The 27,419-nt window shown below is 39.7% G+C and overlaps 1 protein-coding gene across 7 annotated transcripts in view; it reads right to left on the bottom strand.

Moving 5' to 3' along the window:
* Positions 1 to 936: 936 nt before the first annotated feature.
* SLC43A3 (solute carrier family 43 member 3) overlaps positions 937 to 27,419 on the bottom strand; it is a 38,599-nt gene continuing 12,116 nt past the window's right edge. For 2 of the 7 annotated variants that reach the window (XM_039341182.1, XM_039341180.1), the window contains exons 2-13: positions 23,196 to 23,413; positions 22,520 to 22,649; positions 13,920 to 13,966; positions 12,600 to 12,676; positions 12,147 to 12,239; positions 9,606 to 9,745; positions 7,908 to 8,065; positions 6,769 to 6,951; positions 5,537 to 5,656; positions 5,246 to 5,432; positions 3,853 to 3,976; positions 937 to 3,671 (exon numbers count right to left, since the gene is read on the bottom strand). In XM_039341182.1, the coding sequence (XP_039197116.1) occupies positions 3,546 to 3,671; positions 3,853 to 3,976; positions 5,246 to 5,432; positions 5,537 to 5,656; positions 6,769 to 6,951; positions 7,908 to 8,065; positions 9,606 to 9,745; positions 12,147 to 12,239; positions 12,600 to 12,676; positions 13,920 to 13,966; positions 22,520 to 22,649; positions 23,196 to 23,382 (1,572 nt within the window). In that variant the 5' untranslated portion in view covers positions 23,383 to 23,413 and the 3' untranslated portion in view covers positions 937 to 3,545. Of the gene's footprint in view, positions 3,672 to 3,852; positions 3,977 to 5,245; positions 5,433 to 5,536; positions 5,657 to 6,768; positions 6,952 to 7,907; positions 8,066 to 9,605; positions 9,746 to 12,146; positions 12,240 to 12,599; positions 12,677 to 13,919; positions 13,967 to 22,519; positions 22,650 to 23,195; positions 23,414 to 25,973; positions 26,185 to 26,993; positions 27,061 to 27,419 lie in introns of those variants that run through there. The other 5 variants (XM_039341181.1, XM_039341178.1, XM_039341184.1 and 2 more) reach the window with 5 other exon arrangements.

The raw sequence follows: 27,419 nt of genomic DNA on the forward strand, positions 1-27,419 counted from the left end.
CTAATCAGGGGCTAATCTATTTTCAGATGATAAGCACTGTCACATATTGTTATGGGTAAACTAAAAATGAAAAAAGCTATCTTTTTTAGAAGATCACTGAATTTTGCACAGTTTTGTCAATTTTATTCTCCCATTCCATCTCATGAAAAAACATAAGCTTGTGATTTCATGTTTAATTTTTAAAATAGGAGTTCTGGGATAATTATTCAGAGGTTTTGCAAATTCTGCCTTTAACTCCTAAAAAAAACCCCACATATTTTTCATATTGGTGGTATACACATCTAGGCTGTATTAGAATACATGAATCTGCTTTCAGTTTTCATATTAAAATTATATATTAATTTAGAGAACTAATTAATACCATATTAAGTAGCATAGACATAAACAAGCACATCCACTGTTACCCAAATTGTCTTTAAATTAAAACCAAAATGTCCAAACTGAGAAAAGCATATTTCAAAATAGTCCCAAATTAATCCAGAAACATTTACTTTAAACTGCCTGTATTTCTGAAGCTGTTACTTCATTAGTTTCTAGTCTGAAAGGTAGCCCTTGTAATAACAGTTTACAGTACTGTATATATTATCAATTCCACAGAAGATAATAGTTAAACAACATAATGAGAACTTCAGTTTAAATAAATTTTGAATGCACAACAGGGAATGGTTTTTTTCCCCTGAAGCAACCAGCATTTGAAAGCCTTATAAACTTGATTAACTAAAAAAAGAAATGAACGGGCTTGAGGTCACATAGAGGTCACCTAAATGAGGGGAAGATATAAAAGTTTAACATCAAAAACAGTATGCACTCTGATCTAGAATCCTTCACTTTCTTTTATTCAACTCTTCCCCTCCATGCCAAACCTAGACTGTTCTGAATTTCAGCTCCTGATGTACCATCTATCCAGACAAACAGATGGCCAGTTTGGATTCAAAGTAGGTTAAGAATTACAATGCATACATTTTATTTTGAAAGAGATTGAAAGTAGCTGTACAATGAAGTCAATTCAAATTAATGTCCAACGTTTAAGAAAGTGCACATAATGGGCTCGCAGGAAAAACACTCAAACATCTCAATCTTAAGTTTATTCAGAATGAAGTTGCACATCACAATAAAACATTTGGAAAGATACAGATCCATTGTATCTATGAGTAAGCCTCATCTAAACATTCAGAAGATCTAACTAGCTGGTTGATGTAGTGTATGACCAGTTTGATCTATCAGAATAAGGCAACATGTAGTTTTATCAGTTTTGGCTTAGCATATTACATACACTCAGCTGTTGTGATTATACAACTTAGTACCAGTTGCAGCTTTTTCAATAACTCTTGGTTAAATAAACCTTGCCATTATGCAATGGATAAACTCTGTTGAAGTGAAGAACTTCAGCCTTGGTTATTTAGAGGTATAATGTAAGGGATAAATGAAGAGATGCTTCTGGAGAACATACAAGAATCTTCTCTAGATGAGGTTTTCATGATGCAACTACTCTGCCTCATTTATAGAATGTTTACTCAGCATTAAGAACACAGCTTCTTCTAATGCTCTGTGTTTTTCCCTTCCTCCAGTTTACTAGGAGTGGAAAAACTGGACTAGCTGCATTGTTCCTTTGTTTGCTTGTATAAGGTTCAAATCCATCTGGAAACAATCCAGTAGGTCAGCAGGGGATTTTTCTGAGTCAGATATGTTTCAGGGAAGATCCTAACTAATTTTCTACCTCTGAGAGTTAAGACATGGAGAAAGAGTCAAAACAATTTTTCTCACTGCCATTCCTGCGAAAGAATACCCCAACACAATGTTTTCACCACACTCCATTGCATCCATCTTCTTGTATGGACTAGCTCATCTCTCTTCTTCGGCCATAAATAATTGTGGAAACATTTCTAAGCCTCTACGTCTTGGAATGAAGTGTTTGGTTATCTTTCACCTCCTTCCAAAATGAAGGATGGGAGCAAAGCATCAAAGAAACAATGGCCACAGTTTTGCTAGGTATTTGTTTCCAACTTAAAAAAAAAAACTAATAGAACTTTGGATTCTATCTCTGTTTATCAGAAGACAGAGTTGGCTTAACCCTCTCAAAGGAATGAAAACGTAGAAGACAAGTATTGTAACAGAGCCTTGATATACTGCACTCCATTGGATCAGCAATTGGATCCCAATGGAAAGTAACGCCCATTTGCTTTTGCTTCTTGACTGCACCAAAATTAACTTGTAAATTGCTTTCAGGAATGTTCTAAGATGTGGAGACATGGGGTGGGGATGGCAGAGAGTCAGCGTCTCCAATCTTTACCTGAAGGGTGAAGGATACACTTTTCCATGCTTATTCTTTCCAATGCAGAAGCCACAAAATAGAATAACTGAGTTTACAGTAGTTGATAGACTGTAAATTGTGGTATGGGACAACTCCCATTCTGCAGAAGTTTTCCAGCATGTGATAGGATTCACAGTCTAGGCCAGGGGTCTTCAAACATGGCCCTTTTATGACTTGTGGCATGCTCGCTGAGGAATTCTGAGAGTTGAAGTCCACAAATCATAAAAGACCTGAAGACCCCTGGTCTAGGCTAACTGATCTAGGCTAACTCATTGGGGGTGGGGTGGAGCAGCTTTTTAATCCAGTAACTGACTCTACTGTGTTCCTTGACCGTGATGTATAAAGCCACATTGAGAATTCTGTGTCTAGAGATGGAAAAAAACAAAGTGAAGGTCCTGGGTTCCTAAGCCTGAGCAATGAGATTTTAATCTTTTGCTTTTCTGTCATAGAATATATAGCATTCATGGACTCCGACTTTCCTCTAATTTGTGATATTGTTTTAACATTGGATGTTTGCGGTCCAATTATTTTAAAAAAAATCATCCAGAGCCTGTTTCCTGCCCTTATAGCTTTCATTGACTGACACTTGATTTTATGATAGATTTTTATTCATTTTTTTTAATGGCTTAATTTCTCCTGCTACTCCTGGGCTTTAATTTTTGGTTTGTTTGTTCTTCAAAGCTGGCGTGTAGTTTAGTTTATTAGAAACAAGTATTATAATATTTAAATAATTAAAAACTAGAGAGTAGAAGATTTCTCAATATATTCAAAAGTTTAAAGGGAGGTTAAAATATTGTTGCATTAAAAATACAGGTTCTGGTTCATTAAACATTTTAAGTGAAAAAAATAATAAATTGGCTTCTATACTAAAATTTTATACAATCCACAAAAATAGATCTCTGAAAAAGGACAAAATACATAACAGTGAAATATATTCTAAATCCAACCCCCCCAAGTTATGAATCTGGCTTTAATTTCTATAAAATACTGGAGAGAGAGAAAGAGACTGGGTACTGTATTTAAATCTGGTTTTGAAACATAGAATTAGTAATCCAGCCCAAATTTAGACACAGTTAAACCCTTTTAATTTGAAGGACTTAAGAGCACCTGATCATGTGGGACTGTAACCTATTTTGCTGCTTGAGATTTAGAGAGACAACGTTTGTTCCCACATAGGCCTTTGTAAGGGCCCCTTTTGTTAGGTGAGGTTCCCAAAGTCTAAACTGGGATGGACTCAGATGGAAGACTTCAGGTCTGGCTTTCTTGCAGCCTGCTCCTTCTCTCGTCGCTTACATTCCCGCCACACCGTGAAAGGATTGACAAAAGCCAGAAGCATTAACACTATGAAGGCAATGTTAACCTGGAAGGAGATATGGAGAAAAAATGAAAACACCCAGCTTCAACCAAAATAATTCCAATGGAATTTGGGTCACTTCCCCAAGCTAGTAAAAGTCTTTCAAGTAATGTATCCTGGATCCTAACACCCCGCAGCCAGGAGTATGGTTGATATCCCAACAGGGAAAGGGATACAGAATACTTACATAAAAGGAATCTCCCTTTAGTGGGCCTTCGATGAGTGCAAAACAGGCATACTGTAGAAGGGACACCACAGCTGACAGTCCCATCACCAGACCATAGAGTTTCCCAAAGTGTTCAAGGGGAAAACTGTAAAACAAAATGTGAGCAGGAGGGAAGTTATGGAACAAATCAGCTCAGCATTTTTAAGTGACTTTTCCTCATTGTTGCCTTTATTGCAACTTGCCACTGCTCTTCACCTTTTTCTGAGCCTCCCTTGTTGACCTTTCTGCATCCCTAGTAGGATGAAGGAGGTAGATAGAGCATTTGTTTGAACCTACTTCAGTGTTTCATGGCTCCCTCACACAAAAGAATGATAAAAAAAGGAAAGACATTTGGGTATTCACATACAGTACAGGTAGTCCTCAACTTACAACAGTTGATTTAGTGACCGTTCGAAGTTACAACATCACTGAAACAAGTGACTTATGACCATTTTTCACACAACCATTACAGCACCCCTGTGGTCATATGATCAAAATTCAGATGCTTAACGATTAGTTCATATTTATGACTAAATTTATGGTTACAGTGTCCTGGGGGGGGGTCATGTGATCACCTTCTGACAAGCAAAATCATCGGGGAAGCCAGATTCACTTATCAACTGTGTTACTAATTTAATAAGTGCATTGATTCGCTTAACAACTGTGGGGGGAAAAGTCATAAAAGGGAGTAAAACCCGCTTAACAAATGTCTCAGCAACAGAAATGTTGGTCTCAGTTGTGGTTGTAAGTCAGGGACTACCTGTATTAAAATATATATCAACAGATTTAATTAATTGATATCTCTGGGGAAAGGCCCAGGCTTTGATATGACTGAACCAAGAAGTGTACTTTCTTCCTTTGTGATTTTCTGCAAAATACAAATAACAGGAAATAATCTAGCCTCATGCCTGTTTTCACATAAGTTAGTGTAAGTACTGCTGTCACGTCTCCACTTGTTATTAGCATAGTTCTTCTATGTTATTAGACATTTGAAAAAACAGAATGCCCAATAAAGTGTTCAATAAAGATTGGAAGGGTATCTTAACAGAACTCTAAAAATCTAAAAAATGGGTGTTATGGTTATGTTATGAACTGCAGAACTTTTTTCTAAAGCAAGAAGAGGGGAGGAGAATTGGGCACGCCAGTTGCAATGCACACAGGAGGAAATCTTAACCTTTATTAGCAGTTTATATTAGCAGTAAAAACATGAAAACTGGAAAAGGCACATATGGAACTTCCAATAGACAAGAACTGACTGACGATGTTTTTCCTCATCAGAATCATAATCCCCTGTGATAACTCTGTGTCATGCTTAACAATAGTCTTCCCTTCCACTCCCCATTCCTCTCAAGTCTTCCTTCCCAATTTCTCTTACGCGATAGCCAAGAAGGCAGCATTGCCTCCATAGAGGAAGGAACGGCTCAGAACTTGTAAGATGAATGTGGCATACTGCACAGGCAGCACAGGAATGGAAGCACAGATGGAGAAGGCCAGGCACTGTAACACTGTAATGAGCAGGGACAGGATACAAGAACGGAGATCAGCAATAGGATCTGGTGCCCCTGCAATGAAGAGAGAGAATTCAGCCAAGGAGAACTCCAAGCACCAAAGTTTTGGCAGGGCAATCTAATCTGGAAGCTAAATCCCCACAATTCAAAGGGCATACCTGAATGACCTTCTCCCTTCTTTTGCCTGTGTTTGTGCCAGTCAAGAATAAGCCCATTCCAAGGGGCACAGAGGACTCCACAGAGCTGTGTGAAGGCAAATGCATTGGTGTAGCTACTCACTGTGGATTAAAAAAAAAAAAAAAGACACAGAAGATCAAAGATAACTGCAGTGTCATTCTAAAGGCAACTTCCCCAATGCAATGGTATTTTTTTTTATTTCTGAAACTCATTGTAGGTGTTTAAATGAGGTTAAAACGTTTTCAGGTTTTGACTCTTTGGTCATCCAATTCTCAGAAAAACTCTCCCTTTGGATATGGAACAAAGCCTCTAACAAGAATGATACGAAAGGAGACTGGTAGTTCTCTCAGCTTGCTGGCCAGTCCTATCTAGCAATCAACAGCGGAGTTCTGCCATTATTTATATCTGAGTTTTAAAATGACACAATTTAAATCTTATTTCAGCAGTTTATCTCTGTTCGAAGACAGAAAAAAGCTTTCAGGGCAGGCCTCAGGCTATGTTTGATTACATCCTGACCCCATCATCTCAGGAGAGAAGAACATTTTGGGAGAGAAATCACCTGCCTTTTGTTCCAGGAAGGGAGAAAAGGGGGCAACATAAATAAAACAGAGCAGTGTTTTAGGAGAAAACTTTCTTTCTGGGACTTAAAAGGTTCGCACATTATGCTAAGCCATGATTATATGAAAGCACTATCTTTGGAGGAAAAATGGTTGGATTCCAGAACTTACTCAGGCAAAACCAAGCATATCATGGTTTAGTGAGATATGAGGACCCAGCAGCTGCATACTTCTTATAAGGCAGGAATATGCAATTTCCATCTGCTCAAAGATTGAACTAGGCTTTGTGTGGCAAATTAAGGACAGAAAGGAACTGAAATTACTCTGTTATGCTCCCCAAATTATTTTAAAAAGTAAAAACAAAAAAACCCCCACAACTTGACCACAAAAAAAACTTGCTGTAAGCTGATGGGGCTCTGGCTCACGGTTCCATTGTAAAGCAGTGTCCTTTGGCAGGTTTTTTTCCCCATATTTTCCATTTGCTGCCCCAGTCAATACTTACTTTAACTATCCCTATTCATTTTTCGTAGTCGTCTTTCTTATTGCTTGCTTCTCATTTACCTTAAATTTATTAGCCATTATGTATCTTTTCCTATTCTCTCCTCTTCCCCAAGGACCACTTTCCCTCCCCAAAATTCTTTGGGTTCCCTCAGTACCGAGGCTGGTGTCCTTATTTGCGAGTTTCGTCAGCATGGGATTGAGGGTGCCAATGAAGAGGTAATGGCGCAGCTGCATCACTGACAGCCATATCAAGTGCCAGAAAAACAACGTGGAGAAAGCACATTTCCAAAAGGATTTAACAGGTGGTTGCTTGGCGTCTGATCCAGTCTCAGCATCACCTAAAAAAAGAAAAGTGGATGTACTCTGGAATTATGTCCAGTCTGTTTATTATATCACAAACTCAGAATGTCTTCACACAGAAGACTAGTTGCTACTGTTTCTCTGACTGCACTTCCAGGATTAAATAATTATAAGTCACACACATGTGGATTTATGTTTTATTAATGCCAGGGGGAAAAGGTTTGGTTAAGTAGGGATGCGATAATTATTCCTATTGACTTCAAACCAGACCCACCTAAAAAGTATGTGAAATAAGTTCTAGGGTACAGAGGACATCAAAAGTTGAACTAACTATGCCTTTGGTAACAGTTGCTGCAATGTATGAAGTCGCAAAGCACCCTCTCACTTTTCTATCAGCCTCTGATCAATTGGCTGGCAGGGTACAAAGCTGCTGTTCCTCACTAGCAATTTGCAGCAGGGTCACTGGGAGGAAAAAGGAAACAGTATTTCGTAGTAACATGACATTAAATATGATTAATATCTTGCTGGAACTTCAAGTAGTAGATCCCACATCCTGGGGAAACCATAAAAAGTGAAAAATTATGACATTTGAGCTCATTCTTCCTATCTGCTCACCCATAAAAAACAGTTGACTGCAATAGCCTAGAAGCACATGGTGACTTGGGAGCTGATCATGTTCCGCAATGCCTAACAGCTAAGAAAATGGGTAATTCAAACCTGACTTCGTGTGTGGAACTCTAAAGAGAAAGAATGAGGCAAAAGAAGGAGAATAAAGGAAACTAGATACAAAAAAAGGAGCATCTCTCAATCCTGGATAAATTGTGTAGTCCAGTGAAGGCTGCCTCTGAAGAACCTAAAAATTACACAGAAGAATGGCCCAGCCATTCCAAATAATGTAATCCTAGCTAAATAGGAGATCCACAGGTGGTTGGATTAGAAGACCTCCAAGATCCCTTCCAGCTCTGTTTTTCTATTATTCTGCCTCAGCCTCTACCTTTGTCAACTGTCTCCTTGATGGTAGCTTCTTCTCCTTTGAGTGCTGACTCATGATGTAGATTATTTGAGTCTTGGGCTTCATCTGCAACTGTGATCTTGGGGGAGTCTTGTTCCTCATATGTGCGGTAGGAATGGGAAATCCCAGGACAGTTCATTCTGCAGATACAGGAAATATTTGTTCTTCCCTTGCCTTGTGAACTTATTTCTACATACATCTTGTGTACAAAACTTAACAAATGTTATATATGCACAGAAAAAAGGAAAAGGATTTACGAGTAAGCTTTTATTAATTCTTGAAGCCATTGAACCATAGTATGAAAATGCAAAATTGAAATGAAATTAGTCAGCGTCAAGACATATTCTACAACATGTATACACATTAAGTGGATAATCAAACATACAAAGCAAAAGGCAGGAGAAAGCCTCGGGGACACTGAAAATTGTGTTTTCTGGTACAAATCACTTTCCGTGTCACATTTGACTTAATAATTGTTCTTTCTAGATCAATTACTGCTTTCCTTTACTCTTTCTTTGCATTAGTATCTCTGAAAGGCGAAAAAGAATTACTGGTCTGCTTGCTGATACTGACATCTATCTTTATTTGGAAGTAAATCCATTAAACAGACTGCCCCGGTTCAGATATAATGCAATGGCATAATGTGATTTATTTGGTTTTGGCACAGAATGATGAGTTAACTCACTCATTGCGGCCCAGCATCATGCATGAACTATACCAGCAGCGCCAGGCTATATCTGGCATGCAGATGGATGTAACTGCAACTCCTCTTTGAAGAAGCGAAGCTCCTGGAGCAATCAGGAACAGAAACAAGGTGAGAAGACCAAGGATGCCTTTGCAAAGATTATTTGAAATTAGTAGAGGAAAGGCCCACTTGGAAGCCCAGAAGAGGCAAGTAACTGGAGAGTTCACCTCTTCACCCCTTGTTTCCCTCCTGATTTTCACTCACAAGAAGTGGCTTCATCAATCCAAAGTCAGCTTAGAGAATTATGAGATGTATTTCATGAAATATGAAATTAAGTGTCCATATTTGCAAATAAACATATAGAGGGCTGGCTTGCTAATGACACTTATCTAATCTGCAGGCATCCTTAATTCAATTAAATGGCATGAGTCATCCCAGTGCAGACTGCCTGTTCTACTGTTAAGTTCAGATGTTTCTGAAATTTTTATAGCACCTGAGCCAGAAACTTGACACAACAACTCAGGAACAAAAACGCTTGGGGTGAATAGGCAGGCACAAGAAAAGTTATGAATCTAAAATTGTTAACTGAACAATGCATGGATGTGTCTTTTAACTTAAATAGCAGCTGGATGTTAAGAATAGACCTACTGGTGCAGCTTTTCTAGGCTCAAATTACTTTTGCACACCAAACTGCTGTTAAAGGTACAGTGACAATCAGATGCAAAACACATCCCTAGACAAATCCAAGGACAAGCTTTCACAGTACATGCCTAAAATAGCACTCAGAAAGACGGATTGTCTTTATAGGATTAACTGAGAGAATCTAAAGATCCCTAAAATATGTTCTCTGGTCACTAAGATTCCAGGCATCACGGTAATAGCTAGAAAAAGGAAGAAGCAACTGGAGAAAAATGATAGGAAAATAAGAGGGGACTAGGATTTTGGGAAAGTCACACAGAGGAATCAGCTGCCAATCGGACAGAAGTGCTGCTTACCCATATGTATAGCCTGGGGGCAGTGGATAAGGAATATGGTATCGGGGCATCAGGAAAAAGGTGCGAAATAAGTGCCAGGCACTGCAGGCAGACATGAAGAAGAACATGGCTCCCAGGGAGAGGCCTTGCTCATACAGGAGCTGAGGACAAACAACGTATTCCAAGATAAGCTGGCTGTATTTTAACGCTCCTACCGTGTGTGCCAATCCCTGAGTTCCTGCAGAAATGTAGCAAGGAAGATGGAAAGGCTTTACTTCCCCCTTTCCATTTGCTCTATCCTGATCATTAACAGGTCCTTCTCAGAAGATGAGGACAGCTTCTGAAATGGTTGGGCAATTTTTTGGTACCACCACTGAACATGTTTAAAAGGTCCATTGCCAGAGCAAGAGGGACCAGGATGCAAATAGGGCAACGCTAGGTCATTGATGTAAGCAATGATGAGATTTCATGTGTTTTCCTGGGTGGTTTGAGTTTTTTTACATGCTTCTAATTCAAAGGGGAAGAAAATGGCTGTTGGGCCCAAGAAAAAATGCAATTTCTTTAAGGAGGTAGGTGCAGTGTATCCCCACTTCCCCACTGGCATACAATTTTGGTTTAAGATCTAAAGTGCAGTGCATACCTACACTAAATCATAGGCCTAGGTTTATAAAACTAAAGTTCACACAACATATTATATCCAAACAAATGGTCTGCTTTCCACAGCAGGCTAAGATAGTGTCTGGTGATTACAATACATTGAATCCTAAACTTTATTTAAGCCTCCTCTAGATGCTGGGTGAACTCAGCCAATTAATAATGCCAGCAGGGTGGGGATGATGGGGGATATAGTCAATGCAACATGTCACACAGCACAGTTACATCAGGTCTCTCAGCCTTAGCTATTCATTCTGCTGGGAATTGCCCAGAAACTCCAGTTCCTATTCTCCTCTACAAGCAAAACTCAGTCACAAAAGTGCTTTAGAAAGTTGAGTCATAAATTATAAGAAACAACAGGACAAAGAATCCTCTCTCTCACGTCAAGTGCAACTTCCTGCTGAAATCAGGCTCACTCTGCTTTCAACAGCAAACCTCTCCCTGTCCCTCCTGAGATCTACATGGAGAACAAGGACCAGATTTTGTATGACAGGCAACTGCCTCCCTCTTTTCCATCCTCTGTGTCTGAAATGCAAAGGACTCTCCCATAATAAATTAAACAGAAGGAAAGCCACCTTACGCTTTTCTTCCTGCTGTCTGCCTACTCAGCCCAAAAGGAAAATAAATGTGTGTGTGTATGTGTGTGTGTGTGTGTGTGTGTCCAAATTTTATAATATAAATGATGTCGCACTTGCGACTGCTGCCTGTGGATGGCTCTAGTTTGAGCTGATACAAGGCAAAAGATTTCTTTCTCCCATATTTGGGTAGACGGGTGCATCAAAAAGCACTCAAGGTAATTCCTCCCCGTCTCTTCCCTCCCTGACACAGCTGACAAAGTGAGAAAGAGCCTGTGGTCTAGAGGTTAACACAGCTCCTTAACATGCAGACAGCCCAGGTTCGAATCTCAGAAATATGTCTGGTTGACGAGAACTAAAAAGTTTGAAATAGCTATTCCATTCTCCCTTAATTCTTTGTTAGCAATCCAAATTTTATAATGCAAGATGGTATACATAGCATTCCCTCTTCCTATTTCTCTCTGCAACAACCCCATCAAAGAGGTTGATCTGAGAGTCAGTCATGGCCCAAAGCCTACAGAGCTTCTGTGGCTGATCCATCTAAACCTAGATATTTCCCTATTCCCAAACAAATGGCAAAAGGAAAAGGGATGTAGAGCCTCTTTCTCTCATAATCTTTTGCTCAAAGTCAGAGATCCGCAAGACTGATTTTCACTGGAGAAGAACCAATACCACTACCAAGAAGGATGAAATGGGCAACTGTCTCATTTTGGCTGCAAACTCTGCTCTGCCTCACATGGACTACCTGAATGCAGAGAGGTGACTTTGGTATGTCAATTGGCTGTTAACAGCATTAATGGTGAAAATGTCCCAGATTCATGGCCAAATGCAAACAGTGACCTTTCTCTAATGCCCACTAGCAAAGGAGCTGTCTGCATACAACTAACGCTCTTGGGTATGCATGGCTAATCTGTGCAGAAATGTACAGTATTTTCAAATCAGCCTGATCTTGTCCTTTAATGAGAAAATGAATCTGCTGGAGGCAAGATTCTCCACTCTTATAGTCCTCCACACCATGATCGTGCTCTCCTTATGTCTTAGCTTCAGTCCTAAGGTTGCAGCCTGGCTTGCTTTGAAGTAGGCTGTTTCTTTGAATGTCTAATCCAATTATCAGCTAGTGCTAATTCATTTAGTGCTGATAATTTAGATGGGTCTAAGGTCATGGTTTACTGCTACAGATAAGGACAATGAGGAAATTTTGTGCCTAAGATGGTGATCCCGCACCCACCAAAAACAGCAACAAGGCAGTAAAGCCCAAAGATAGAACCTTTTTAAAATTAAAGATAAATTGATATGGGAGGCAAAACAAACTGGAAAAGCCTTTCTCACCAACCTTGATGATAAGAAATACAGCTGAGGAAGAATCAAAGGCTCCATTGTAGAGGGTAATGATGATGGACCGATGTTTTCCAAACAGATTCCCAATCTGGAGAAATAAATGAAAAGGGCCAATCCCCTTCAGTTCTACTTAGGCTAGAATATAAAAAATTAGATGCTATGAAAGAATAAGCAATTTATAAAATAGATTTCTTCTATGCCTGTGCCCACCTTTCATGGGATTTTATGTCCAGACTAGCCTGATACATTCTGAACATGTAGGAAAATGACATAATGGTTCTCTTTTCCCAATTTGTTTTGAATATCCCAAAAGAGGAAATAAAGATATCTCTGGGATCTCCCCCCACCCAAGTAAAAATTGTTGTGGTTGGACTTATCCATGCCTCCCCTCCAAAGTTCTTTCCCAGAATGCCTCCCCAGTAGGCTGCATAAGGGAAGAAATTCAAACCTGCATATTTGTGAGAATGAGAAGGATTCCACCAACAGAGATAAATGTCAATGCTGGATACAACATTATTGCAGTGGCTGGAAAGAAGAAAAACCAAGATATAGATAATCTATTTTTCAAAGTATTGTTGCCCATTTTCCGTATTCATTCACAGCACAGAACTAGAAAATCAGTTGTGCTAGTGCAAGAAAAGCCATTCATATATTGGCTCTCCCAACCTAACAATTCCCAGTGTACATAGTATGGAGCATAGAAAACTGTAGCAACATATATTTTATACCAGTTCTGAGAAATTACTAATAAAAAGCATGAGCCCACAGTCTTTGTCCTGCCTTTGTCTTTTGATAAATATTAGCAAAAATTATTGGCCAGATGTGCATGAGCAGAAGTGAGCTAGACAATGCACATGACTTTTGTGGAATGCTAGTGCCAGCTCTCAACAAAACACATACAGTAGAATTATTTCTCAAGAGGCACCCATCTAGTTGGACACCTTGTAATCTTTCAAGATAAATGTATAAATGAACATTAAGATAAATCCCAGTCACGTTGATTCAAAGAATAGCACAATGATAAGCTAGGATATGGTATATCCTTCATATCTAACTACTTATCAAGCTTTGAACAGTAAACGGATAGCCATTACCTCTCATTTAGCCAACAACATTTAGTTTAAACATGGCCATTATTAACCAGTTACCAAGGCATTCTATGTTCTACCCTTAACTCCATGGTCCACTATCACTAGTTGGACCCACTAAATTGCCTTAAGTTAAGGATGAATTAATAGAATAGGGAGAACAAGGATCTTGGGGGTTTTTAGTAGTCGCATTAAAGAAAAATTAAAAAAACAGCACCTTTATATGAAAGAAAACCTGGCAGTACAGTATTTCCTTTTCTGTTTAACTTTTAAGATACTGTCTGTATCTGACAGTATTAATTTGAACTACAAAATCAGTAAAATTTATCCAAGTTTCCCACACTGTGTAACTTACAGGTAGTCCTAGATCAGGGGTGTCAAACTCGCGATGTCATGTGACATCACGCAACGTATCGGGCCAGTTTTGCCATTGCTGGTTTATGCGTCTGGCCTGCGGGCCGGCAGTTTGACACCCCTGTCCTAGACTTACAACCATTTATTTAGCAACCTTTGAAAGTTGCAACACCACTGGAAAAAAATGACTTATTACCAGTTCTTACACTTATGCCTATCACACAGCCTCTGCAGTCACATGATCAGAATTTGGGACCTTGGCAACTGGCATGGATATCAACACATGTTTAGTGAGGTCAAGTGGGATCTTCATCAGAAGCACTCACCTGCTGAAGAAAATGCAATGAGGAGAGTACCAGTGGTGTAGGAGGATCTGGAAAACAAAAGGAGAGCCTGAGCTGTGAGTGTATATGAAGTTGTAGCATATTTTCACTTCATCTCCACCAGATACTGTGGCTTTCTTCTCCAGCTTTCCATCCTTAACCTAGATAGGTAGGTCAGTAGATATGGTAGGTAGTTGTGGCAATTATGGGCATTGTTAGAAGAAGAAGGTCAACTGGTCAGGCAGATGTATCAGTAAAATGAAGTTTTGGATTGAGGATATTGGAAATACTCAGGGAGAATGAAAGAAACTATGCTGACCAAGGAAGAGAACATAAGATTGAAATTAAAAGAAATGGGAGAAGTGAGCAGGCAAGTACACTTTGGGGCTAAATGCTAGTTTAAGCTAATTAGTAATGTATCGTACATATGATTAGTACAAGCTATCATGAAGTTTCACATGTAGCACACTTTGAAACTGTTCACAAAATAACATCCAGTTTATATTTCTGAAAGCAAAGCAAAGTAGTTGCCTCCTTCACTGCTGAGGCTGCCTCTGGCAGTTTCAACAGAGCCTCTTCTGATGCTTCCACTCAGCTCCTGGATATGCCAGAAGCAGCCTCTCTGAACGTCCAGTGCACGAAGTCTCATCTGGCTAGTGGAACTTTAGGATGGGAGCTTTGAGGTAATGCAAAGTGCAAAGCCCGAATGACCTATCATCTGGTTGGAGATGTTCTGCACTCAGTAACATGTCAGGTTATGTGTTTCTAAAATCAGTTCTCTTCTCTTCTTCTGAAAGTCCAAACAACAGGAAGAAGAGTCAACCAGCTTACCAATCTTCTCTGAGACTGGTAGACATTTGTCCAAAAACATCTCAGCTATACATTGGAAGTGGTGGGGGCTGGAGGATAAATATAGAGTGGAACTCCTGATTGAACTTCAGTTGCTTCTCAGATGGGCCTTTTTTTCTGCACAGAGATGTATCAGCCTTGTAAAAGACTAAAGATTGGTGGACAAGAGGGAACTAGTCAAACTCTTAGTAAATTCACCACCAAGTACCAAATATCCCAATCAATAAGTGTTGCAAGGTGACTCCTGTCATAAGTGATTGCAATGCCTACTGTATGAATATTCCACAAAGTGTGCAAAATGACAATATCTTACAACAATTACATGGGATATGCCATAATAGGATGACAGGCAGAGACAAGAAACTGTCTGTATCTGACAGTATTAATTTGAACTACAAAATCAGTAAAATTTATCCAAGTTTCCCAAACTGTGTAACTACAGGTAGTCCTAGATCAGGGGTGTCAGACTAGATGCCCATGAAGAGCAGGTACCAGTGTCTGGAGGAGAGACAGCGTGGCTGGCTTGCAACAGCACACACTAGTCAATAGACAACAACAACAACAACAACAACAACAACAATAATAATAATAATAAAGTTGGAAGATACCTTGGAGTCATCTAGTCCAACCCCCTGCTCAGGCAGGAAATTCTATACCATTTCAGACAAATGGCTGTCCAGTCTCTTCTTAAAAATTTCCAGCATTCACTGCTTCTGGAGGCAGGTTGTTCCACTGATTAATTGTTCTAACTGTTAGGAAATTTCTCCTTAATTCTAGATTGCTTCTCTCTTTGGTTAGTTTCCATCTGTTGCTTCTTGTCCTGCCTTCAGGTGCTTTGGAGAATAGCTTGACTCCCTCTTCTTTGTGGCAACCCCTGAGATATTGGAACACTACTATCATGTCACCCCTCGTCCTTCTCTTCATTAGACTAAATAGACATACTCAATTCCAGCAACTGTTCCTTATATGTTTTAGCCTCCAGTCCCCTGATCATCTTTGTTGCTCTTCTCTGTAGTCTTTCTAGGTCTCAACATCTTTTTTACATCGTGGTGACCAAAATTTGATTCAAAGTGTGGCTTTACCAAGGTATTGTAAAGTAGTATTAACACTTCACGTGATCTTGATTCTATCCCTCTGTTAATGCAGCTTAGCATTGTTGAGGCTGATAGGTCTGTAGTTTCCTGGATCCATTTTGTTTTCCTTTTTTGAAGATGGGAACTATATCAGTTCTTTTCCAGTCCTCTGGTAGTTCCCCAGTGCTCCAGGATCTTTGAAAAATATAGTTCAGTGGTTCTGAGATCACATCTGCCAGTTCCCTCAGAACCTTGGGGTGTAGTCCATCTGGTCCTGGTGATGTGTTGGAAATACATACCAGGAAATGTATTTGTGCTTGGAGAATTTTGAAAACACCACTTTTTCCACCAAGCAAAGAAAAGACAAACAGAGACTGTCTTTATGATGGGCAGAGGCTAGGCTGAGGACAGCATTATGCATTCATGTTCTCAACAAATGATTGCTGAGTCATCTTCGGCCAACACAAGAAGCACATAGGAATTCTTTCACACAAACTTCAGCATGCAAGTTAAATATCACTTTGTATGAAGACATGATAAAAGAGCAAAAGTATCAGCTACCAAGATTGTTTCACAGCAAGTCTCTAGAGTGTTTAACCCTTTGCTCCCCTAATTAAGAAGAAAAACCTGTTTCTGAAACTGCTATTTGCTTTGAGTGGAGCTTACTTATTGTTACCACTAGATGGATTTCTTCACAAAGTAATGAATTTCTTGGGTCATTGAAGGAAAGGAAAGAGTTAATTCCTCTCCACCAATCCCTGCTGTCATCCAAATAATTAATCTGCCATCCCAGCTCTAGCTAGATATATAAAAACTGCAGGGGAAAGTAAAAACTGCAGTCAATCATATACATTTTACCTGTAACTTTTAAACAAACAAAAAAAATGGTTGAGAACCTTTTGACTGGCTAGTTCACATTCATGTCAACAGTTTAGTGTCATTCCTACTACAGTGCAACTTAGTACTAATTAAATTTTGAGAAAAATACATATTTGAAATATAGTATTTTCACTCAGTAATATCACATCTTCAGAATGGTGAGTTACACCTAACCACTAAGAAAGACCAAGATGAATTTCAATTCTCAAATGCTTTTGCAACAGAAACAAACCTAACCATCTTAGCTAATTTCAGATATCCTCAGTACTGTACTGTGTTGCCACACTGAGAATGTTTCATGCAGTTACCCAATGGGAGGGGGAGGGGGAATTGTTACTTTATTCTTGCAACATTTACTGAAACCACAATAAATATGCAATAGTCTGTGATTTGATTATTAGACAGATCAAGGGAGTGAAAGCAATAATTTCTTGTACAAAGAGCAGACTCAAGGAAAATTGAGCAATCCAGTAATGGGTGGGGAAGTGAAGAGGGGTTTTTACCTCCCCTTCTCTCTCCTACTTCCCCAACAAACATTGGGGGAAAGAATGAAATGGTGGACTTGAAAATGTGCCTCTGAAGACAGTATCCTCATTGAGAACTTGCAAAAGACACTTGCTGGGCTCTCTGACCTTTTTCTGAAGCCCCTATTTTTAGGCTGGCAATAATAATGAAAGACATGACTTGCCGGATCACTATGAAAATGAGTCAAAGGCCCTTTATATTTCAGTATATAACTGAGAAAAAGCAGCAGCACACAGAAGCAAGCACCTCTGCATTCATCCAGGGAAGCTGGACTCAATGGATCTATAGAATCCAATGGGTCTAATTATTGCAATTAGCAGCATCGGATGCATTAACTTGGGATTAGGAAACCTCTCTCTCTTCCTCACCATTTTGAGACCTTTTTCACACTAAAGCTATTTCCAGTGTTTGCTCTTCAGAAAGCCTACACAATTTGCCATCCTAATTCCAACTCATTCCAACAGTCTAGTATGATGTCCCCTCCTAAACTAATGATTTAATTTTTCTACCTACAAAAGGTGGCTACAAACATCATCCGGTTGCTTTAGTCCTGGGAATACTCTGCTGACCACAGACCTCATTGGGCTCCTACGAACTTATAGTGAAAGGCAGATGCCCTGAATTTCATTCTTTCTTCTGTGGGGTCTGCTATGTAGCTCCTTGTTTGACTCTTCCACGGCCCTTCTTTGCTCCCATAAGTAATTCCAAAGGAAAGGTTGTCCTCCTTTTCTACAGATTGAAATGGATTGTTTAATCCACTTGAACATCAGCAATAGAATCAAGAAGGGTACAAACAGATGTCTTCACCCATCTTCCTTTTCCAAAAAGCTTTTAGCACAATCCCTATGTCCCAAACTGTCTACCATATTGAAGTGGTTGTATTCAGGCTGCATGCATTTGGAGGGGTGGAGGCGCCTTCTGCCTCCACCCCTCCAGGCCTCTCTCCCAGTCCTGCCTCTGATTTAGAAGTAACACTTTCTTTAATTCTACACCATGGGAAACCTGCAAGGAGGTTTGCCTACCAGTGACTGAGCACTTTCCTCAGCCTGGCCAGTCCAAACTTGGTGTTTGGAGCCATTCCATTCTGCTTGGGAGAGTTTCTAAGGGCATTAAAGGGATTTTTAAAAGGGTATTACTGGAGGGTTTCGCTTTTAAAGTATTGGTCTCATGTCTCTGACATGAGTTTTGCTAATTTTGGCACCATAAAAGGAGCCACTGTAACCTTTTCCATTTCATATGCTGCTCCCGCCCCCAGCTGCATTCTGCATCTTTCATTCACTGGCAGTGAAGCAGTTTGACTTGACTCACAGATGCTTTGCTAATGCTGGGTAGCTACAAAGGCTGCCTCTTTCATAGCGAAACTAAACTGCTCCCACCTAACTGCTACAGTACCTCTTTCAAGCTATTGGCACAAGCTCCCAGAAAGAAAAGTAAAACATACTCTTTACATTGTCAGGGGTGGTTTCTTCATGACCAGCATTAATTGTGTTTTCAAACTGCCTTTGTATAGTTCAGTGGTGGCGAACCTATGGCACAGGTGCCAGAGGCAGCACTCAGAGCTCTCTCTGTGGGCACGCGCGCCATTGACCCAATCCTAGGCCTTCAGCTGGGTTTTATAAAACCTTTTCACTTTAGGCCTCCGCCATGTTCCCCCCCCCCAAAAAAGTTCAATCAGTCAATTTCAACTTCTCGCGGGAAAAAAAAGATCTTGCAAAGTTGGAATTGATTGATTGAACTTTTTAGTCCCATCCAGTTTGCTGTTACCACCACAGCCACACCCAGCCAATGGGCCATGCCCACCCAATGGGCCACACCCACCCTGCACTCGACAATGCATAAGTGGGTTTTGGGTTGCAGTTTGGGCTTTCAATCTCTAAAAGGTTCGCCATCACTGGTATAGTTAATAGAAGCCTGGCCTAGAATTCTATAAAAGCGAGCTAGTCAAGCCAAGTCACTTCTCAACCATGCTTATTTTTAATAGAAAATGCACTGCAGCATATATTAGATGCTCCCATTAAAATCAAAGGGGCTAACATTTGGCTGATAGAGCTACTTGTGGGGGGGGGGGGAATAGCCTGCAAATAGCTATTTTTTGCAGGAAATAATTGTTTTGCTCCAAAATTCACACAGTTTCCTTATTTGCTTTGTTTCTCAGCCTTGGCAAGACTGGACTGGCATCTTTTATCTTTATTCTGAAAGGCTTTTAGTGATACTTTAAATGTGAGGCAAGGGTTTGTATTGTTTTGCTCAGGTCTCACCCACCACTGGAATGCAGACCCAGGCCTGCCACCTGGAATGGTGTGGGCCTTGAAAGAGTCTTCCTCACCATGCTTTGCATGAGCAGGTGAATATTTCCAGAAGACTTGCCCAGCTCCAGGAAATTGGTTACGTGCCTTGCTACAGCCGGGAAGAAAGTGTGTTTGTGTGGGGGGGTGGAAATAGCCTCTTCAGCATTGCCCTCTTGCATGCGGTTAATCAGTCCATTCACATGAGATGCATAACTGTGCTCACTCCACTAATACTTGCAGTCAATTAAGGAACTTAAAGTGCAGCCACAGCAAATACCAGCTTCCTGGATTGTAGTCATGCAGGAACCCTTGGCCTTTCAGCTGCATAAGCTGAGATGAGGTCTGGCACAATTGAAAGAGAGGAGACGCTTTGTAGATACAAATTAACATGGCTCAAAATCTCGACTCTTTTATCATCACACAAGGGAAACGGTCCTCTTCACTACAACTCCTAATTGATCAACACACTTTGTTAACAGACAACTGGATCAGATTCCCAGCTATTGACCTTCTCTCCCAGTCAGTCCTGCCATCAACAGCCTTTATTTAATGCATGCTAAAACTGGCTAAGAAAATGGAGAGTCCTATTTTTGTGGCACTGAATTTCCATTTAGTTTGATACTAATAGATAGAGAGGAATTAGCTGAAGAAATAAAATTAGTAGGCGCATTGGGGAAATTTTATACTCTTGGAATTCTTGATTTTTGAAGGAAATTTAACTAAGTTGAATCAAACCTCCATCTTGAATTTCAAAAAAGATTGCTTTGAATAAACTATTTTAAAAGTTGTTCAGGAACAAATTCACTCTGGAATGTCATGTCTGTCCATTGTTGTTTTAATTGTATTATGAATAAAAATTTATATATATATAAAAAAGTTGTTCAGGAACAATGGGAATTCCTAAGAGATAACTAAAAATAAATAATTGCAATGAAGGGGGGAAATGATATATATCAGAAGAAATCAGTGTAGCTACCCAACACAGTTTAGTGAAAATCTAAATATAAAAAAGATTAATATAGAAAATGGAAAGAGGACCAGGTCACACAAGCAGGTAGTCAGGAACAGCAGAGCTGATATCATGAAAGAAAGAAAAATAAGGTTAATAAAAGAAGTTAAATATAATAAAATATTTCTTTAACTATATTCACGGCAAAAGGAAAAGGTAATCAGTCCATATTCCAGCTGCTCAGTAAACATCAAAGCAACACTAACAGCTAGCAAAAAGAAAAGGCAGAAGGGAAACTCATATTTTGGTTCAGTCTTCTCTCCCCAAAAGTTGGGTGAAGGGCTAAGACTGAAGTAGGATATAAGCATCACAAAGATATCTCAGAGTTCCATGAGGATCAGTCCTGAGTTCTCCATTCAATCTTTTTATTAATAATTTCTATACAAATGTGGAAGGAATGGTTCTAAATTATGTTATTTCCTATGAATTTTCACATTTCTATCTTTACTTTTTCCTACACAAGTTTTTATGAAACAATTAAAATATGCCAAACATACTAACAAAATCAGAAGCATTTATCTCTGAATATCCAGTTCCATTTAGTAAATGACTATGATGAATAAAGAACTTATGCTTTAGACACATCATTATAAGGGGAGAGGAATAGTGCAGTTCCTATTCTACTTTCTTAGGGTGCAGCTCCCCACCCAAAAAATGGTAGCAAACTATTGATGAATGTTGTGGAGATGAGTATTATATAAAAAAAACAACAACCCAGTTCTCTGGGCTTATAGAGGCCGCCTGGGTTGTCAGAGATAATAGTCAGTTATCATTTCAGCTGTCTGGCAGTTCTGATAGACTGGAAAAGCGAGGAAGGGAGGAAGAGAGGGAGGGAGAGAGAGAGAAAAAAGAGAGAGAGAGAGCGCACATTTTTATATATGTACAGCAGAGAATTTCTGATCATCATAGTTCCCTTCTGTTACCATATGCTGAACGGAAGGAACTTTATCTCTTCCATCACCGAAGCCTGCTCCATGCATACAGCAAGCATAGATTAACTGTTTCAGACGGTGGGACAATTTTAATGTGTCTTGCATTATCAAAGGCTTCCCATTATAATATGAAAAGAAGTGGACTAGAGCTTCCTTCCATAATGTTCCACTTCACTCTTTGCAGAGTGGTCTTTGAGCAAAGAAGCCATCCAAAATAATGATGCCCTCCATGCACAGACTGAAGAGTGCAATCCATATGGATACCTCAGCATGCCCCAAGGTCATTTGCTACAACTACAGATCCAGCTCAAGTGTCCCTGCAGAGGAGCCCCACTTCTCATGGGGAAATGTGCCAGCATTCAACACTTCCCAGCCCATTTCATTGCTGAATCAGGCAGCAAAGACTGAAGATTTTTTGAGGCACATTTGATGGGCAATATTTTGGAAGCAAAGGAATGCTCTCAAAATTTTATATGGGGTAGGGGAGAAGACCATAATCATGGAGTGATAATACAAGAGGCCATATTACATGTTTGGAGAAGGCTAGTTTTCCAGATTTAGGAATCAAGAAAATTTTTTTAAGCGTACTGTATAATTGACCCTGTAATTTCCATGCATTTCCCACCTGAAAATGGTGGAAGCCATTAATATTATTATTATTATTATTATTATTATTATTATTATTATTATTATTATTATCATCATCATCACAATCAGCAAACTGAGAGAAGGAAACTGGTGCTGCTCCAAGAACCACACACATGCAAGCATATGGCTGTTGTTGACAGTCTCAGAGCTTAGGTTGCCTCTTTTTTTTTTTTTTTTTGGCCTAAGCTCTCCCTCTCAAAAGGAAAGCTTTCAGTCCTGGGGATTAAGTTTGCAAGACAGGAAGGAATTCAGCAGGTTCTTATCTGATCAAAGAATCTGCCAAGTTCTTATAATGCAATTACTAAAGAACAAAGGTGTGCCCGAAATTCCACTTTGGTTCTTTGGCATCAGGTATCCTTGAGAAAAAAGACAGGGAGTGAGTTGTGTATCCAGCACTTACATGGCAAGCAGACGGGCTGCTGTGGTGCCAAAGTGGTCAAAGATGTAGCCAGTAGGGAAGGTCATGAAGTTATTCATGAAGGAGCCAATGGTGAAGATGAGAGAGAACTGTTCATCCTGAGCTGCACAGCCTGTAAATTAGTGAGAAAATTTAAGAGTAATCCCTAATGCCACATAAAACCACAAGCAGATGTTTATTATGTCTTATCTTCCATACTGATACATTTGGCTTTTGGTTCTCCAGGTTTCCTTGTCCAACCCATCAACTCTGTACTTTTAATAGCCAACAGTTCTCTTCTGGAGTAAGAGATGCAAGGAGACTTGAAAGGTTTCCTATTCAAAACCCTTTTACCCTTCACGGTGGCACCACTAAGCCAACTGCTGTTATTAAATTTAAGGAGAAGACTTTAGTAAGCATCAAGCAGAATTTAAGCCCACAGGCGACATATTGTGATGGGCCATTGGGTTGATAACTATCTTCAGTTTTTGCCCTGGTGGAATGTTTTTTAAAGGTTCAAGCAATTGACAGGACCTATTTCAGGGTGATGAACTTGGTTGGAGAGAGTTACAAGTAGCATGTTCTCACCATAAGGCTGTATGAAACTAGTTGCTCATTTAACCTTTATAAATGCACAAAGGATAAAATACCTTCCCCCTCGGGTCTTCTCAGATCATACCTTGAGTTGTTTGATTGATGGTTGCATTGGCGGCTGACTCACAATAGTTCTCAAAGTACTTCAAATGTTTGAAGACAAAGACCAGCGATGTCCACCCAAAAATGACACCTGCAAAGCACATGCACTCCACCAGGCCTGAGATTAATGTAGCCAGACGTTTGGCTGTTTCTGATTTCCGAGACTCCATGGCATCACGAGCACTTTCCTTCTTTTCTAATCTGGCAGATAAAGGGGGGGGGGGAAGAATAATTAATGGAATGATTGGTCCCCCACTTCATTCTAAACTATTATTTCATTAAATAACCAGAATTTCATTCATTCACCAGGGTTTCTTGAATAAGCCACCAAATGCCTGGGGTTACTTAACGCTGAGCCAGAAATAATAGCAGACAGGCCACAGCATTGAATATATACCTCATCCTGAACAAAAGGTAGCAAATAACATTATGGTTTAGTGCAATGGATGAACTAGTCAAATATAAAACCCTGGCACCGAAACAAAGGTACTCAATTCATACAATTCCGAGTTAACTATGGTAACCATTGAAAGCTTTCATCCAACACTGAGATGACTCAGTTGCCTCTGCACTGGAATGTATAATTTTTTTATGACAGCAACATTGGTGGAGTTGCTAGGCATCTCTTGACAGCCTCCCAAGAATGTTGGCTATATTTTTCATGTCTTTGTTTTAAGTGAAGTCCAGGCAGTGACAGGCACTCCCTAAACAACATCTGACTGGCTAGCAATCACTCACAGGACAGGGCTGGGGTATGCAGGAAACTTCTCGCCATTTCAAATGAAACTTCACAAGATTGATCAAACCAGTTTGCCACTGCAAAGCCTTTAAACTCAGCAAAAGAGCACCCTTGCTGCCAATGAAAGCCTTCACCTAAGCTTAAATGCTGCCGGAGATGAAGGTTGCAGAGGTTTACTTGGGAATGGAAGAGTTTATTCCTCTAAGTTTTTAACGTCTTTCCTTATTAGTTCAAGCAAGGAAAGAGGTAATTGTAACCTTGTCTATCTATCACTTGCTCTTTCCACCTCAGTATTGCTCTGAGGAACATATAACTTACATTTATACTGTAGATAACCCAAAAAAGGAAGAAGGATGAAAGTAAGAAGCCATGCCAGTGTAGTATCACCACTTATATGATACAGATGATCATTGCTAAACAGGAAAGCATTGTCTCCAGCATCTTGCAAGATTCAGAGCCATATCCTGCCATCTGCTCAAGTTAAGGCAACCAACGTTCTGTCAATCACCTACCCTCCTGCTTGTCCTAGGTCAGTGCCTCCAGGTACCCCCTCACTTTCTATGCTTCTAGTATTTTCCTATCTTTTATGGCAAGCTCATCACTACACATTTCTCCAACCCTGTGTGCAATAGGATGGAAGCTATTTTATCTTCAGTTATTGTAATAGGTTGTATATGGACCGCTTCATACATGGCCATGTGCATGTAATTCTTTGTGTGTATCCCCCCAAAATATACAAATACGCTTTATTGCATAACTAATAGCTGCTTGTGAATCATTAATCACACATTCTTTTTAATAAAAACCTGTTCCCTCTAAACTGTGGGTGGTGGTAAATGTTAAAAATAATGTTCTGCAATTTCTGAGTTCTGCTCAATTTGCAGCCCTATCAAAATGTTAACTACTCATTCTGAGCTTTTGTTGCTAGTAAACAAACATCCCATCACCCTCAATCACTTGGAAGGGGACTGAAGTCTAGTTTCATCCCTCTGGATCTGCTCCATTCCACAAATTCAATCAAACTTCCTTTGCTATGAAAATGTGTGAGCACACCAGGTGGTATTGCAGAGACAAAAGGACACAAAATCCAGTCACCTCTATTCTAGCAAACTGGTCTTCTTATAGAGTAGAGTAGCCCTTCTCTAGCAAACTGGACTTTTTATAATTTGCTGAAGGTCGACTTAAAAAAAAGAAAGCACTAAGAAAGCAAAATAAGTTTAAAAGCAGAAAGGCAATCTTCTATAAAAATACAGATCAAAAAGGGACTCAAAAGTATGGAGTTTTTTCCCTTGCAACTGCATTGTCCATTATAGACTGTGATCTGTTGCAAACATCTTGTTGACTCCTATCCTCCTCTGTCATCCAAAAGATACAAGTAATGTGTGAACATATGTACGTGCATGCCTTTAAATTATTGTTGGCTCTTGGAGACTACGTGGGCAAGTCCCTACACTTTACTTAACAAGATTTTCAGGATTCGCTTGTTCTTGCCTGGTCACCCAGCTATCGTTGTGCTTATAGCAGGATTAGAACTCATACTCTCCCAGTTTCTAGCCTGGTGCTTTAAACCATTGCACCATACAGGCTCACAAGAGCTTTATTCAGAGCAGTTAAAATGTCACAAAATAGTGAACAAATTCTTGAAACTTCCTGGGTTATTTTTCCCAGTTGACTTGAATAGCTTCCTTTTTGAGAGAAGTTTGAGAAAAGCTGGAAATAATAGGGCTGCAATCCAGTCTGTTCCAGACTCTTACTCTTCAGCTGCCTCCCAGAGGAGTTCCATCATCTTCACTCTCATCAGATATGCCTCCATAATATTATCCGCTCTACCCACCAAGTCTTCAGTCACCTTAACTCACATTTAAGTTATTTTCAACCTCATGGAATCCCTGATCCCTCACAGCTTTTGGACTTTCTTACTTTCACTTCATTATTTTCAGAATGAGATACTTCTCCAAAACATGTATCTTTGGCTAGTTTATTTTAGGCTGGGCAACAATCAAAAGGAAGAGCAGAGCATACCGATCTCTGACCTACCTAGTCTTCTCGGCATCGGGATCAGTTTTGTTCTCCATAAAATGCTCTTGGAAAGAATAGCGAAGGCAGATGGACTTCTCAAGAGAGAAAGCTCTTCCAAATGAAGACCGTGTGGCTCAGAAGAATCATCAGTAGGAGGAAGCAGAAACTGATCCTTGACCACATCTAGCTATCATGTGTAACAGAGTGAATTAATTATGTCTCCTCCCTTGAGTCTCCTCCCTTCCAGCAGGAAGGAAATAGATGAAGCAACAAAGAAACTGAATTGTGGAAATCGACGTCAATTCTGCAGACACTACTAGAAGCATAATGGTATACTGACATTCCTACTTTCATACATTAATGCCTAGGCATCTGTACCAGCTCACTGTACTAAGTTATATCACATATCAGTCTTATTAATATCCTTGGAACCAGACTTTCAAACATTGATTTAGCTACAGGTAAATATGTCATAATGTATATGGTGTACATGAGGGTTACAAGTATTTCTATAAACTATTGAATCATCTTCTCCTTGTGAGCCAGGGCCATATTTTGAAAATGCCTTCCCTCTGCATTGATTTCCACAGTAGAGGGCAAGTACGATCACATGCATCATGAAATTGTCATGCAGGTGAAACAAATTCTTTGTTTCATATGTATAATGAAATGATGATGCATTTGACATTATCTTGGCTTGAACCAGACACCTACTGCTGTCGGGTCAGAAATATAAAAACTTGGATACTTGGCTTGAAACAAAGAAAGGCTTGGAGTCTCACAACTGTTGTCACCTGCAGGGTCTAGCCACAAAGTGCTACAGGTGCTCATTAGAAAGAGGTATCCACTAATAAATAGGACTAAGGACAGGATCTCCACGCTTCTGTTCTCATATCAAAGATCACTGCCACAAAGGCACACACGGAGCTATATACTACATGAAAGTTTTACTCCTAAGACATTTTACTGTTTTGCTATGCAAGAGCCCCTTCTTCACAGAATAAAAAATGCATATGTACCTACATGTTTCCTTTTTCTCCTCCCCAACCAGCTTCTCTAATATTTGCACCATTCAAAGTTCTTCTCCCTGCCCCTATCAAGCAAGAAGGAAAGGCTGGCGCCTCACTGTCCCTTATCACAGTTTCCAGGCTAAGCAAAGTAAAAAGAGAGGCGGGCAACCTACAATCCAATGGTAGGTGATCAGAAATTATCTAGAGGCAGGAGAGAACCTCCCTCAGAGTTCAATCTTTTATAATATTTGACCATAGAGTTGATAATGAATTATTGCTTAATTATTGCTGAATGACTATTTGCAGCTTACAGTTTAAAGGTTGGTATTGTTAAAAATGTTTAGAATGGCTTACAAGACTAAACATTCCACTTCATATGGCTGTAAGTAAGGAAAAAGACATATACAATTATCCCTTTGACATGTATTATTTCTACTTG

The sequence above is a fragment of the Crotalus tigris genome, unplaced genomic scaffold (genome assembly GCF_016545835.1).
Source record: "Crotalus tigris isolate CLP2741 ecotype Arizona unplaced genomic scaffold, ASM1654583v1 scf7180000017764.6130737, whole genome shotgun sequence".
NCBI lineage: Eukaryota > Metazoa > Chordata > Lepidosauria > Squamata > Viperidae > Crotalus > Crotalus tigris.